At 38.9% G+C, this 15,090-nt stretch overlaps 1 protein-coding gene across 1 annotated transcript in view; it reads left to right on the top strand.

Annotated features, from left to right (window-relative positions):
* Window positions 1-4,014: 4,014 nt before the first annotated feature.
* Window positions 4,015-15,090, top strand: part of WDR27 (WD repeat domain 27) — a 73,865-nt gene continuing 62,789 nt past the window's right edge. The window contains exons 1-9 of the mRNA XM_030944745.1: window positions 4,015-4,219; window positions 5,062-5,203; window positions 7,448-7,572; window positions 8,042-8,155; window positions 8,856-8,907; window positions 9,402-9,475; window positions 10,378-10,492; window positions 11,818-11,950; window positions 14,897-15,000. Coding sequence (XP_030800605.1) covers window positions 4,037-4,219; window positions 5,062-5,203; window positions 7,448-7,572; window positions 8,042-8,155; window positions 8,856-8,907; window positions 9,402-9,475; window positions 10,378-10,492; window positions 11,818-11,950; window positions 14,897-15,000 — 1,042 coding nt within the window. The 5' untranslated portion in view covers window positions 4,015-4,036. The remainder of the gene's footprint in view (window positions 4,220-5,061; window positions 5,204-7,447; window positions 7,573-8,041; window positions 8,156-8,855; window positions 8,908-9,401; window positions 9,476-10,377; window positions 10,493-11,817; window positions 11,951-14,896; window positions 15,001-15,090) is intronic.

Here is a 15,090-nt window from a genome sequence, read left to right as displayed (position 1 = left end):
GGCACGGCCGCGCCCCCGGTATCGCGAGAGCGCGGCTGAGGGGCGGGTCTGGGGAGGGCGGGGAGGCACCGAGGGAGGAGCCGAGGGAGGAACGGGGAGGGCTCGGTGCGCCGTGGGAAGCGCTTTTCGCCACGGAAGCCTGAAATTAGAGAAGGCGTCCTTCAGCTGCACTGAGATTGGATGTAAAATGTTTGCTGGAGCATAGGTGTCCCTCCGTGGGTCAGTGACAGTTTATTTGACTGTCGGCATAAACCTGACCTAAGATCACAGAACAGTAAAGCAGCATGACAGAAAAAAGACCCAACACTGTTTTTGAATACCCATTGATTTCAGCAGTTACCTTGACTTGGCTGAGCTGCTTGAAATCATAAGCAAGAGTGAAAGTTTAAAAGTGAAACAAAAATCTACGTGGAGTGCCTTGTGTACTGAGAGATTCAAGAGAGTCTGTGTATGTACCCCAAGGGCCCTGTGCTAACTGAGCTAATGTTCTATCTTCAAAGCCCTCTAATTTCACAAACCCATGTAACTTGTTCTTTTCATTCCTAGCTCAAACAAACTGGCTGCATAAGGCTGCCAAATGCAGATTTGGATAAATGTTAGGGTTTTTGAAATCAGTTTTGTTTGTATAAAGACTTTTATTCTGCTTAAAACATTAAAATATTATAGTTGCTAGACCTCATTTTTAATGTTCTTCTTATGATTGAGTATTGAGACCACTACACATATACTGTTGGACGCAAAAGCATGATATGATAAGGAACTGTTATTTCCAGCAGTCTTTCATTTTCCACATAGATGTCAATTTCACTGGAGGTGCTGGAGTCAGTCCAGAGAAGGGCAGTGGAGCTGGTGAAGGGTCTGGAACACTTGTCCCAAAGGGAGCAGCTGGGGGAGCTGGTGTTGTTTATCCTGGAGAAGAGGAGGCTCAGGGGAGACCTTATCACTCTCTACAGTCATGTGAAAGGAGATTGTAGCCAGTTTGAGGTTGGTCTTTTCTCCACGGCAACAAACAGCCAGACAAGAGGTAGTGGCCTCAAGGTTTGTCATGGGAGGTATAGGTTGGACACCAGGAAAAATTCTTCACAGAAGGGGTGATTAGACACTGGAATGGGCTGCTCATGGAGGTGCTGGAGTTACTGTCCTTTAAATATATATATATATATATGTGTTTATATATATATAGTATATACTGTATAATGAAAGGCTGGATATTGCACTTACTGCCGTGGTCTAGTTGACATGGTGGTGTTCGGTAATAGGTTGGACTCAGTAATTTCAGGAGTCTTTTCCAAGCTAATCGGTTCCGTGATTCTGTGATTTGAGATAGGTGGGTACCTGAGGTGTGGGAAAATGTGGAGCCAAGGTCTTTTAGCATTGAAAACTCCTGTTTCTATGCAATAATACAGTAATAAAAATAAAAATAAAAAAATAATTGTCAGAGGTGTTTCATGGAGGTGTGGTGAGGTATAAAATTCTTCCTGCACATTTACATGTCAATAATGATCAAAAAATCAGTCCAAGATCTCTGATACTTCTTTGGATTGCTACTAGTTGTTATGGATAGTTGATTGTTGAAAGTATCATAGGTACAAACAATGAAAAGTGAAAATAAAGTCAGGTGAAAATTGTAAAAAAGAGTACTTAACTGCCTAGAAGCAGTTACAGAGATGCAACATGTTTCAGAACAAGTTCTTTAAGATTCCCAGGGGATGTTTGCGTGTCAGAACAACTCTCTTTTTGCTGTGTCAGCATTTATTTTTCTTTACCAATAACTAAACTGTCATAACACATTCATCACTGTATTGTTTGTGAAAATTGTCACCAGCATATTAACAATAAAATTTTCTCTAATATTCCCAGCCATGAGTCACAGTTCAGAAAAACAGTGTCATGTGCCGTGCCTCTATGCACTGAGTTGCCTCTGTGCATCTGGTTCTCAATACAGTGGCTTTATCCAAATTCACATGCACATACTAAAGGGAATTTGGACTGGTACTTTCTCCAGGCAAAATTAACAAGCACACGGGGACTACGTTGTCAGTGATAATATATATCAGATGCTTATATAGGGCAAAAATGCTTGTAGTGTTAATTACATGCATGTCTTATTCGTGTCTGTAGTTACAGACAGACACAATTAAGACATCCATATAGAAAATATCTGTTTGAAAAGAAGCTGAGGTTGATATTGACTGATATGCATCAAAATGGTTTAAGTTGATGCAGATCAAAAACTTGGTCATAAAATCATAACTCAGGTTGAAAGGGACTTCTGGACTCCTCTTGTCCACCTTCCTGTTCAAAACAGTTCTAATTAAATTGGGACGCTCGGGATCATGTCCATTTGACTCCTGGACAACACCAGATATAGAGATCCACAACCTCTCTTCAGAAACTTGTTCTGGTATTCAACCACTGTCATGATATTTTAAAAAATTAAATACTGATTTGGTATGGCCCTAATTTGGTTTTCCTAGGATCCAGTTTATCACTGAATGTCTCTGAGAAAAGTCTCTCTGTCTTTCCTGTATCCTCCAATTACATAGTTGTAGGCAACAATAAAGTCTCAGCTGTCTCTTCTCCAGGCTGAAGAGACCAGCCTCTCTCAGCCTCTCTGTGTACATCATTTTCTCCAGCTCCCTGACCATCTTTCTTGCTCTATACTAGAATTGTTCCAGTATGTCAGGACCTTTCTTGTACCAAAACCCCCCAAACTGGACACATCACTGCAGGCGTGGCCAAATAGCGGGGAAGGATAACTCCCACAACTTGCTGGCTACTCTCTATTACTAACACAGCCCAGGATGCAGTTGGCTGCCTCTGCTGCAAGGGCACCGTGGTGGCTCATATTCAGTTTGTCGAGCAGGATGTCTGGATCCTTTTCTGAGGAGCCCCTTCCCAGTGAGCCATCCTTCAGCATTTCATCTTGCATGGAGTTACTCTGTGCCGGACATGGGATTCCACTTGCTCTTGCTGGACTCCACGAAATTCTTGTCAGCCTGTTTCTGACTGCTCCCTCCAATTTGGCATCATCCACAAACCTGGGGAAAATAGGAGGTTTGTTTTCCTTGGTGCCTCACCACCTGCATTGTAAAAAATATGCCCCCTCTGTCCAATCCAAATCAACCCCCTCTTAGTTTAATGTTTTTGCCCCTTATCCTGACACTAGAGATCTTGGTAAAAAGTTTCTCTCTGTCTTTCTTATTCACAGGGTACTGTAAGGTGCCCCTAGAGCCTTCTCTTTTCCAGGCTGAAAAAGTTCCACCCGACTAAGAGGAAGAACCGTGTAGGTGACCATCCGCCTGAACAGATTGCCCAGAAAGGTTGTGGAATCTCTCTCAAGATATGGATGCGGAGATATTCAAGAACTGTCTGGATGCAATCCTGTGCCGTGTGCTTTGGAATGGCTCTGCTTGAGCAGGGAAGTTGACCAGATGATGCACCATGGTCTTTTCCAATCTGACCCATTCTGACTCTGTGATTCTGTGAAGAACACAAATCTCTTTTTGCCTTTACAGGAAAGATGTTCACCTCTTCCTTAAGGTCCCCCTCCAATGTCTGTGTTGTGCTGGGATCCCCATCGCTGGGCAGTGCTCCAGCTGGCATCCCACGAGTGGGGCACGATAGGGGCACTCCTGGACCTTCTGGCCATGCTGCTTTCTGTGCAGCCCAGGACATCGCTGTGGAGAGCCAGGAAGCAGCCCTGGGGGCTGTAGCCGGTCACTGGCCCCGTTGCCCAAGTTGAGAGGACAGCGGCTGCCGCCGCAGGCCCGCCGCGCTCCGCGGGCCACCGAGGGCTGTCTCGCCCGGCCTCCCGTCAGCGGCGGCGCTGCCCTGGTTACGAGCCGGGCCGGGCGCGCCGGGGCCGGGTGCGCCAGGGCCGGGGCCGGGGCCGGAGTCCTCCGCCTCCCAGCGGCAGGGAGCCCCGGGCGGGGCCGTGAGCCGTGGGCCCCCGCGGGCAGGACGCAGCGGGCGGGGGAAGGCAGCCCCTGTCGTCCGGCTCCGCCGCGGGCCCGCTGTGGTTCGCAGCCGCAGGATGGAGGGCGCCGGGGCCGGGTGCGCCTCTGGAGGAAGCCGCGATCCTGACGTTGTCCGCGAAAAGCACTTGTTCAAAGGCAAACTGCCGGAGCCGCTTTTTCAGCTGGCGTGCAGTCGCCATCACTGCGCTTTCCCCGTGAGTCGCAATGGGTTGTGCGTCTGGAACACAGCCACTGCTCAGGTAAAGCTAGAATAGAGCCCTTGGTAGGCTGCTACTTTAAACTAATTTATAAATAAAATACTTGAGGGTAATGTAGAAGTGTCAGGTTTCACTTCAATGCTGGAAGGGTACTAGCATTTATTATGAACTTTTTTATTGTGATAAGAATAAAATAAACTGTTGTGGTGGGTTGGCCCTGGTTGGCAGCTAAACCATTGCCCAGGCTCCTGCTGACTCCTTCCCGGCAGGGTAGGGGAGAGCATAAGATAGGAAGAAGTGAGAAGTCACGGGTAGATGCAAAAGTAGTTTAATGAGTGAAGGGAAGAGAGAGAAAAAAGCTATACCAAGGCACCCCCTACAACCAGACTAATCCCAGTAGAGGCTTTGAGCAATAGCCACCTTAGAGTCAATGTCCCAGGCCCTCAGCACCTTCTTGCATGCAATACACCAGTCCTATTGCTGAGCATAACATCATGTGGTAGGGAATATCCCCTTGCCAGTTCAGCAAACTGAAATATTTGTTCCAGTTGTGTCCCCTACCAACCTCTTATGCATCTTCAGTTTATTATTGGGATGCAGAAACTGAGAAAAAGTGGGAAAAAAGAGAAGGCCTCAATGCTGTGCAAACAGCATTTGGCAACAGCCAAAACATTACTGTGTTTTCATCACTGGTTTTGTCAGAAAATCCAAAGCATTGTGCCATGCAAACTGCTAAGGAAAAAAGTTAACTCCATCCCAGCCAAACCAGTACAGCTACATTGTAGTTTAGGTGATTTTGAAGCTGTAAATAAAAATTAGTTATTGTTCTATTTGTAATTTTATATGGTTTATTAATTTAACTCTTCTTTGTCTACATCTTTCAGCCATTATATTTGTCAGGGCATCATTACTCAATTTCTGCATTGTCATTTGGAAATAAAATCAATCCACTTCTTGTCTGCTCTGCCTCTAATGAACGTGTGATAGTGTGGAATCTTGATGAATGTACGCAGAAAGTGCAAGAAGGTAGAGTATTGTGTATATAATATATATGTGTCATCTATATAAACAAAGAAGTGATGCAAAGGCAGCCATTCACCACCAATCACTCAGACCAGTGTCCAGCCACTTTCTGAGCAACAACAACCTTGGAAGGCCACCCCAACACCTCCTTTTCTCCCATTGCTCCTTCTCTAATGAGATGGTTTTATTTCTGAGAAGCACGCCTCAGACACTCAGATTCAGCATCAGGAACAGCCGTATTAATGCTGTGCTTCTCTCTTGCTCTTCTTCGGCAATGCCGAGTTGAACCAGGGCGGCAGCACAGCCCATCCTGTCATTGTCACAGCCACCAGCCCCGGGCGGCGGCGGCCCCGCGGCGATGCTGAGCTGGGTCCGGAGCTGGCCGAGGTGCTGTGCGGGAACCAGTGCCTGCCGGCAACCTCGAGGCAAACACAGAGAAGCACTGCAGAGGCAGTGACTCTCTGCAACCGTGGAATGAAATGGACAGAAGAAAAATTATTCATAGCAGTACTGCGTGATTAAACATGCAATGTCAGAGTACTTCCTTTTCTGGAATACTTGTGTTTTGTATCCTGCTTTGCCTCTCCTTCTGTCTCTGGAACATTGTTTTCATGTGTGTGTGTGTGTGTGTGTGAGAGAGAGACCAATGAAAGTGTCTGATCTGGGAGAAGAGCGCATGAGTGAAAGAGTGTTATTGTGACATAGCCCACAGAAAATAGGAATTTTAGTGTCCTGACCACCATCTTGGTTTGGAGCCTCAGCCAATGGCATTAGATTCTAGGGAGCAGTGCTGACCTCTCTGCAAGCTTAAATTCATTAGAAAGTAGAAGAATAGTGAAAGGGAAAAAAAAAAAAAAAAAAAGAACAAGATCCCCAGAGTCATGATTCACTGATTCACTGGATTCCCAGTGGCAGTCTGTCCCCTTTTGGTGACAATATTTAAAGTTGCATGGCATTGACCCACACTATAAAAAGTTATCCTTGTTATCTATAATTAGAGATTTGTCGATGACTTAATGTAAGGGAGTTCTCTTGTACTCTGCTCCATTTTGAATTTGCAAATCTATATAATATGAAAACTGATGTTGAGCTCATGTTAACAATGTCAGTGCTTTTTATAAATAAAGGTCAGTATTCAATTTTAATCCATGTAAGAGTAACATATACAATCAAAGGGTACTTCAGGAACTGGGAATAAAATGGGACTATGAATTTGGATGAAATAAAACTGGAAGATAGGAATAGAAAGCAGAGAGATAAAGAGCATGTGTAGTTTTGATACAAAGGCATTCAGCATCCGGATTGTCTGTTTCTTGATTTTTTTCATTTTCTCTCCATCTACAGGCTCTTCAGCAGATGCTGTAGAGACTTTGTCTCCACAGATTGTCCTCTGCACATTCTTGGCATGTTTTCTCATATTATTTCTTATAAACTCTGTCAAAATAGTTAATGGAATTCTTTGTGTGACCTTGGCCTGTTAATCAATTGTAAAAAGACTCCACAACATCTGATATGAAAGCCTGAAAGGACACCTGTAGTTGTGCTTGTATTCTAGATAATTTGTTTCCTATGAAATCCTAAAATTTAATGACATATCCAAACTATTCTCACATCATTAAAGGCAGCATTATAAAGTAGGAAACCGATCTGCTTGAACCAGTGAGATGACCAGAATGAAATCATGAAGACAGAATAGAAATATGACCTGTTCTCAGATCTAGTCTTATCTGAGTCTGTAATATTTAGTGGTGTACTTTCTTGTTCAGCCTTTTCCCATAGAAAAATTAAAAGCAGAGAGGGAAAATCTTCTTTACTCTTTGTCTCAGCAACTGGCACATTCTTCCAGAAGAAATATTTTTCAAAGCTGTGTTTTGCTGGACTTCAGTTACGATTTCTTACCTCCAAAATGAATGTGGCACTAGTGGGTTCCATGGGCACATCACCCTACTCCAAAAATCCTTTCCCTTGCAATTTCAATGGAAGCAAGAAAGCATGATTTGATGGTAATTATTAATATCATAAGGAGTGCCAGATCATATCTAGGCAAGAGGTCAGATGGAGGAATTCCAATGGTCCATAATTCTGCACTTTTTTTCCAATACCTTAGTGTATGTGTTTTTCTGTGCATATTGTGACAGAAACTGGGACAGCTCTGTGGTTAGTAACTGCTATGCAAAGTTTGTAAGAATCTCACTGCACCAGATTTTTATATTTCATTGAGTCTCATTAACAATACAATTGCTGCAGGGTTTACACCTCGAGGAATTGTTATAGGAACTCTTTTGGGAATGGTGCTTCATATAAGATTTAGTCCAGATGATCAACAAGTGGCAGTATGTGCTGGAAATCAGATCTACATGTTAAGTGCAAAGGTGAGATAGCGTTCTTTGTACTGTGTATGGTACTGGTATTTCTTTTACTTATTCACTTTCAAATAAAATCACGATACAGAAACATTAGTAAAATTAAGCAAAAACATTCATTCTGTGTCATAAAATAAGTAGGAACTGGCACTTGATAATGCATCATATATCAGATAGAAGACTGTTTAAAGAGTAGAAATGAAACAGTATCTGAACAACTTAAAAGTAGGAAATATTCTTAGGTCATCTGAAAGTCTGTTCCTCTATCATTCAGTCTGAAGAAGCAAAAGTAATGTGTAGTGGCTTTGCCAGCAGGATGGTATACAGGGCTTCAGTTTCAATAAGAGAAATCTTACTGAATTATATTTTGAAAACAAATCTGACAATGCTTAGCAAGAGTTATTAATTATTAAAACACTTAATTGTCAATTTTATGTTGAAGTCCATTCTGTTTTTATTTTTGATTGATTAATCACAGAATGAAGCTGTACTAGCTGAATTGGATGGACACCTGGCACCTGTGACTGCTGCTGAGTTTTGCACATGGGAGAAAAGTATGCTCATATCAGTGTCAGAAGACAGAACCTTTAAGGCAAGTAAATTGTAGAAATGAAATTTAAAAAGAATAATTTAGTGAATATGTGAAGTATTCTTATTTATTCCCCTTTAAATATGCGCTGAAGATTAAGAAAAAATATGTTTGACTTTATGGAGATAAGGACATTGTTCTTCAAATTGCTTGGGAAACTAAAACAAAAATTAATTACTCTTTTTTAAAAGAACGGCACAGGTTTTTTAAATTCAAAACTTTCCACTTTGAAGTATTAACTTCAGTGATTATTATCATCTGGCAAATAGAAAAAAAATATTTTGATCAGCTTGGCTGTAATTGAAGTGTTTCAGGTATGCTGAGCTGAAGGAAAACATTTCCCTTTGATTCTGCTGATACAAATTTGAATTTTCCTTTTTGGGATTATTGAACTGGGTTACTGTATGCAATGCACCCCTCTCCTCTTTTCTTTTTCGTGTATGCCTTTTCATAAATTTACTAAAATCACTGAGAGATCAACCTAGGATCTGAGTTTGCCCTTTCTCACCAGGGATGATTATCATTTGGACAAAACCCTTCATAATTGGAAACAGGTGCTGAAAAAAATTATTTCCTAAGAACATCACTTTCAATGCCTACATTTCTCTGTTTTCACCATGTGATAGATGTTAAAAGTTATGTTTTCAGTAGATATCTAAGTAGATACCTATCTTTATATCTTTGTAATTTTTTTAATCTGAAGGTGTGGGACTATTCTACCAGCCAGTTAATATATCAGTCAGGAATAATAACAGGTAATTTTTCTATTTTTAAAAGTATTTTTACATAGCAAAAACCTCCTATGTCTAAATAATAATCTATGATTATTATAGAAGTTTTGGGTTGATTTAGTGAAAATAATTCTAGTAGACAAGATAGCAGTATGCAGTAACATACTATCCTTTAAAGCCAACAGTAAATAGTTTTTCCTCTAAAGTATGCTTCCCAGTGGATAGTTTTAGTGTACTTTCATAAGTCTCCAAACCATGCCACAGCAGCTTGGGTGACAGGGTGCAGGAAAGCACTGCCATGGCAGCTTAGGTGACAGGCAGTCCAGAGACCTGCAAACACAAAGCCCTCAGCAGCACAAAGGCTGAGGCACACAAAGCTCTGTGCGACCATGAGAACTGCAGTAAGGGCTTTTTCTCCCTGTCTTTATAAATAAGCAGATTCATTTTTGAATAATGTATTTTATTTAAACATCTGATTTGTGTCTACTCTAGAAATACTTTTATCTTTCTTTTTTGAGCAGTATTTCCTTTGCTAAGTCTGCTAATTGATGAAGAAAACAAACAGATTATCACTGGATGTGCTGAGGGACAGGTAAGAATTGTTCATGAAACTCAGTCTCTATGTCAAGAATCAGCTGTTATTGATGCTTCTGTCTATAAAAAAGGTTCACAAACTGCCTAAGTTTTTTGAATTGTTAAAAGACTTATTTTAGTAAGCATAATTCAGTGCTTTTAGTGTAAACCATAAATGGTAAATGAGACCTCTATTACAACACAGAAACTTTTTCCTGAAAACCAGGAAAACTTACAAGAGCACAGTCAGTAAATATGCAAGAAGAGCACTCTGAGAGGTTATAAATATATCTGTTTTAAAAGAAAAAAGGTGAAAAATAGGATTTTCCCATTTTGACCGAAAAAAGAAATGCACAACAATTAAATGGAAGAGGTCATGATTTCAGCATGTGAGAATTCTAATAAAAATGTGGTAAATGTGAATATCCATTTCATCACTTCTTTAATGGTAAGAATATATTTACATGGTAATTTCCAGATGTTTTTCTTCAGTGTTACTGTTTAGTAATTGTGAAGAAAATTAAAGCTTTAACTGTAGTGATGTCTAAACCAAGAAAGGTATAAATGAAATTCATGCACACGACCCAGTGAGCAAGTGCATCCATGTTACCTAGATTAATTGTTAATTGTGAGAAATAGTCTATAAGGAGCTTTTTTCACAACACATAAACATGTGGGAATTAGATGCACAGCTCAAACTGATCGTTGCTGCTTTTGCTAATTTTGATTATATTATCTTTGTTATCTTTAACAATCTAAGGGATACATGCAATTGGAGTTCTTGTCCGAGGTGAGATGCCATATACAAAAGTTCAACAATTACATCTACAGTTTTAGATACTGGATCTTTAGTTTGTATTCATGGAAACTTTATCTTTAGTGTCAAAAGGTTACTGCAATTGCTTTTTCTTTTTCTTGCAGCTTTGGATCTTCAGTTTAATCAGTGATCATAATTACCGTTGTGTAGCACATATCGACTTAAAGAAAGAGCAAGAGAAATTCTGTATTAAAGTGTGGAAATCTGGCAAAGAGATAGGTAGCACAATGCTCCTAGAATGCTATTTATGGTATAGTCTAGTTGTTACTGGCTACTGAGTGTGTGCTTTTTTTACCATGATAGTTTATTGTAAGTGATAGACTTACGAGTCTTTGACTGTGGCATCGAATTCTTACTGAAGCTGATATGTAGTTGGGTATTAATGTATCTGGAAGGAATTATGCATGTATGTATGTAATAAATTCTTGGCCAGTGCATTTGTTCATGAAACATTGTATCATGTGCACTATTAAGTATTTGTTTTGATTGAATTCATTGTCCAAGGCTTCAGTGAGAACAAAACAAGTACCTAAAAATTAATCCCTTGTCAAAATGGAGTACTATTTCTCAGTTACCTTTGAAGTTCCTTTGATTTTTTTTTTTAATTTATTTTTCTTATATTTTTTAATCTATACGAGCGCCTTCATAATATGATATTTCTCTGGCTGTGATATTTCTAGTGGTATAAAACAGAGGGCACATGAGTCTTTATAGGCTGCCCTGGTAACCCCAGCAGGGTGATTCCCTGGTATCAGACTGGTTTGATCGTTCCCTTGCTGTGCCTTGGGATGGCCATGAGTAGGTGACAGCTTTTGTACAATGGGAAGTCACCCTCTCCCTGGTGAGGTGCAGACCCCTGTTCCCTCAGCACTACTGTGGCTTTCCTAGGGAAAGGGGAATCTGGTTTCCCTTGCTTGCTCTTTTCCTGGATCAATGACTGTTGTATTCTTACCTGCCTAGTGGTCCAGCTTCCATAATCCTGAAGTCCTAACCTAAGGAGAAAGACTGCTAATTTCTTATTATTTAAAATCTATGGATCTGACTTTCATGTTTGAAAGAGAGTGATGAAATATCTGTATCTAATGCTGAATTTGATGCTAGTAGTTTCTGAGTGTGAATTACACATGCAGAATGGATTGGAGACTCCTTGGGAATAGGGAACTGAGGTGGATTTTTATCTTGCCTTTGGATTATGTTGTAACTTTAGTGTCAAGACAATTTTCAGGCTAAGTGGAAAGGTACCCAGCAAATTTAAGAATTGTTGCAATATGGCTTTCAATGTCACTTCTTGAGATGAAAACGCCTAACATCTGCAAACTCATTTTCAGTTCATAAGTAGGATCTTTGTATTTTGTCTCTAGGTATGTGAAAAAACCTCACATAATAATGAGGAAAACTGACTCTTAGGAAATATCCATCTTTTGAAATAGAAGTTTCTTGAGTGTGGTCTTAGTTTTTCATGACTACTACAAATTCTCTCTTGAATCCTGTCTGTTTCCCTTATTTCATAGTATTCTGATAGCTGTTATTGTTGACTTTCTTAGGTGAAGGGCAAAATAATTCCAAGCTTTGCAAAACAGACAACACGAGACCAGAAGGATCAGTGGAAACATCATTGCCTATCCTCTTAATTGAGCATTGTGATTTTTTTGTATGTTTCGATAATGAAGAAAACATGTAAGTTTAAAATATCACCTAGGATTTGAGTCAGATTTATTTCTTGGAGTTCCTACTGGTTCTTGGATTATTTCCACTGCAAATTTGTATTTTTTTGAAAAATGCAATAAGAAAATGAAATAATATTTTTAGTGATCTGCAAGCTGATATAAAGTTAAAACTGGGTTTTATTCTGAAAAATAATTATATAAAAATGTCATTTAGAATATCCATTGTAACATCTATTGATACTAGTTGATCAGGGAAGATGTGTTAAAAAGTAATTAATAAATCAATTTTTTTGGCGTTTGCTTTCCTAAAGAAACATCTGATGCAGCCACTGTGTGACCGTGTCAGTTTATCTTCCAAGTTTAAATAATTTTTGAACTACATAACCTACTCTAGTCAAACTTCTGTCAGAGGGACAGATGTTTCAGAATATGATGCTTTTACTCACTCCCAGGGAATTGATTAGCCAGGTAGAATTAATTCTTACATTGCATTTCTTTCCTGAAAAGAAGTTTAACCATATTATCAAGCACCTGGAGATCTGTTCATGACACTCCCACAAGATCTGTCTCAAATAACAACCTGTTTGTGTTGTAATTTGTGATTTTCAAGTGTATAAATTTCTCAGCCACACCATGTTTTAGAAAAATCTTGTCCTAAACTCTGCTCTGTGGTGGATTATTCAGACGGAACTGATTAATCTCTTGTTAGATATATAAATAACTTTTGATAAACAAAGAAGAAAAGTATCCAGCAGTACTGGACAATTTTGGTTGTCTTTATGTTAATTTAAGTAATTATTCAGAGTTATTTTCATGATGTCTGCATATTTAGAAGTACCACCATTGAGAGAAAGGAAGTGGTGATTTTTAAGATGCATATCTCAGCCATATTTTAATGCAGTGACAGCACTTGAAGGTCAGATGATGAATTATTACAGTCTGTGTTATTGCTTGTATAATATCACTCTCAAAGTGTAAAAGCTTTGCTTTCATCACAATTGTAAGTTTGATTTGAACAGCAGCACATCTTTAAAGATGACAAGTTTTCTGGTGATAAAGAATCCACCATGTCCCTAATGAAGTTGTTCCAGGAGCTGACTCATTCAATTTTACTTCTAGTCTGAATTACTCTCTCTTCATATACAGGCTTTTAGTATGTTTTTTATACTGTGATAGTCCAGTGCCAGCCACTGTCACATTCCCTCCTTGGACAGCAAATTACAGCTCATGAACAAGTTACCTCTGCACTTCTGGATAAAACAGTTTGTACCTTGTAGAAGGCATATTTTGTGTCACATTTTAAACATTTGCTTTTGGAGATTTCTGAAACTCAATCTCATTTATTTTTCAATCCACTTCTGGGACATGATTGCCTGAAATGGATCCACAGTAACAGATTATTTGAAATAATTTTCTGAATTGAGATAGCATCACTTTCCCATTCCCACCTGTTACTGCTACACAACATACATCTAAGGTCTATTTGTTCTTTCAGCTATCACATCACAGTTGAAGGTTTTGTCTGCTTATAAACAACCATGGCCATTAAATTCTTACTATTAATTAAGTTCCATTATATTTTGAGTTGAGAGTATAAAAGTTCTTTTCTATTTATTTTTTTAAAAGAGTGTGTTGGTTTTAGAAGGTGCTTCAGATTTGTCTGAACAATTGAACAATCCTTGATATACTGCTTTTCCTGCCTGCAATGAAAAGCAACAGTGAAACACTTTTGGAACACCGATGTCCAAAATTAGGCATTTCACACTTTCATAAGCTTTTTGACATTGAGCAATCTCATCACAATAGATTTTATTATTGTAAAGTTGGAGTGAGTTAAACTTCCTGGATATATCACTTTATGGTGTTCATAATAACTTGATAGGGACACTTTATACATAATTCAAAGAATTTGCAAATTAAATCAGTCTGTTACTGCTGTAATGAAAGTAGTGCAAACCACAAATAAAATTATTCATATCATGTAAAAGTATCACAAACCAGGAATGAAACTGTCTATTCCAGTCTGCTTCTTAACTGATTTGACTGTATACATTTGGGGTTTTTTTTTTCTTTTTTTTTGGAATAAAGTTACAGCTTCATATTTTTCCATATCCTTACTTCAACTCTTGTGGTCTGATTTTAATTCAAACTAATAAGTCTACTGACTCCTATTTGGAAAATTTATTAAAATGTTGATGCCAATTTTTATTTATTGTGGCATCAAAAAATTTTTAGGTTTTTTTGAGAATGACAGCTGTTATTTTGTTACAATTATATTATGCTGTGAGGCTGGTAACTGAAATTAACAAACCCGTTGGTTTACTCTCTGGTGCTTGCAGAAGCTGGATTTCATTACCCAGCTGCAATAGTGCTGCCACTAAGCACAGGCAGCTGGGTAATTAAAAAACATTTTTCATTATGAAAATTTCAGATGCCTGGGGTTTATCCCCTTCTGTTTGTGCTACCTTTTCTGTTGTACTTTAATTATGTAAAATCATACATTGAATTTCTCTGCATTTTGGGTGTTCATATAAGAGTGTTAAAAATAAACTACAAGTGGATTTGTCTCTTGGTTTGAATTTTCTTTTTGTGTATACGATGCTTTTACAGCATCTCTCAACTCTTACAAACCACAATTACTTTTTGAAGAAAAGTATTTCCTGTGCAGTTTTGGATGTGCTATGAAGAACTTACATGAATCAAGGATTGTGTTCTGCTCAAGGATTGTGAAAACTTCTCTCCAGTTTTCAAAACTTCACCAATTTTGCTTGAAACTTTGAGCTACAGATTTGGGAAAAAAAGCTTTAAATTTAATGTATTTTTTCTCTGTGTGCTTAATTATTGTTGCACTGGGATTGGCCAATGGGAATTAAAAAACCCGACTTTTGTTTGTTGCATGGTAGTAAGAAAAGCTTCTTCATCCTACTGAGAAATATTTTTCTCCTTGTTTTAATAGATATTCTTCCCAGAATACTAGCTATTTTTGGATTGGAACCTCTACTGTCTTGTTAATAATTAATTTGGCAAACTTTGAATTAGAAGCTCTTTTATCTTACAGAGGTATGTTTAAAGATATATGATTACATGATAATGAGATTGCTTTTGTTATCTGACAAAAATGTAAGAATTAGGTTGTGAAATAGCAGAATA

Source organism: Camarhynchus parvulus, chromosome 3 (assembly GCF_901933205.1).
Source record: "Camarhynchus parvulus chromosome 3, STF_HiC, whole genome shotgun sequence".
Classification (NCBI taxonomy): domain Eukaryota; kingdom Metazoa; phylum Chordata; class Aves; order Passeriformes; family Thraupidae; genus Camarhynchus; species Camarhynchus parvulus.
Note: the sequence above shows the minus strand (reverse complement) of the source record. Positions and strands in the feature narration are given on the sequence as shown.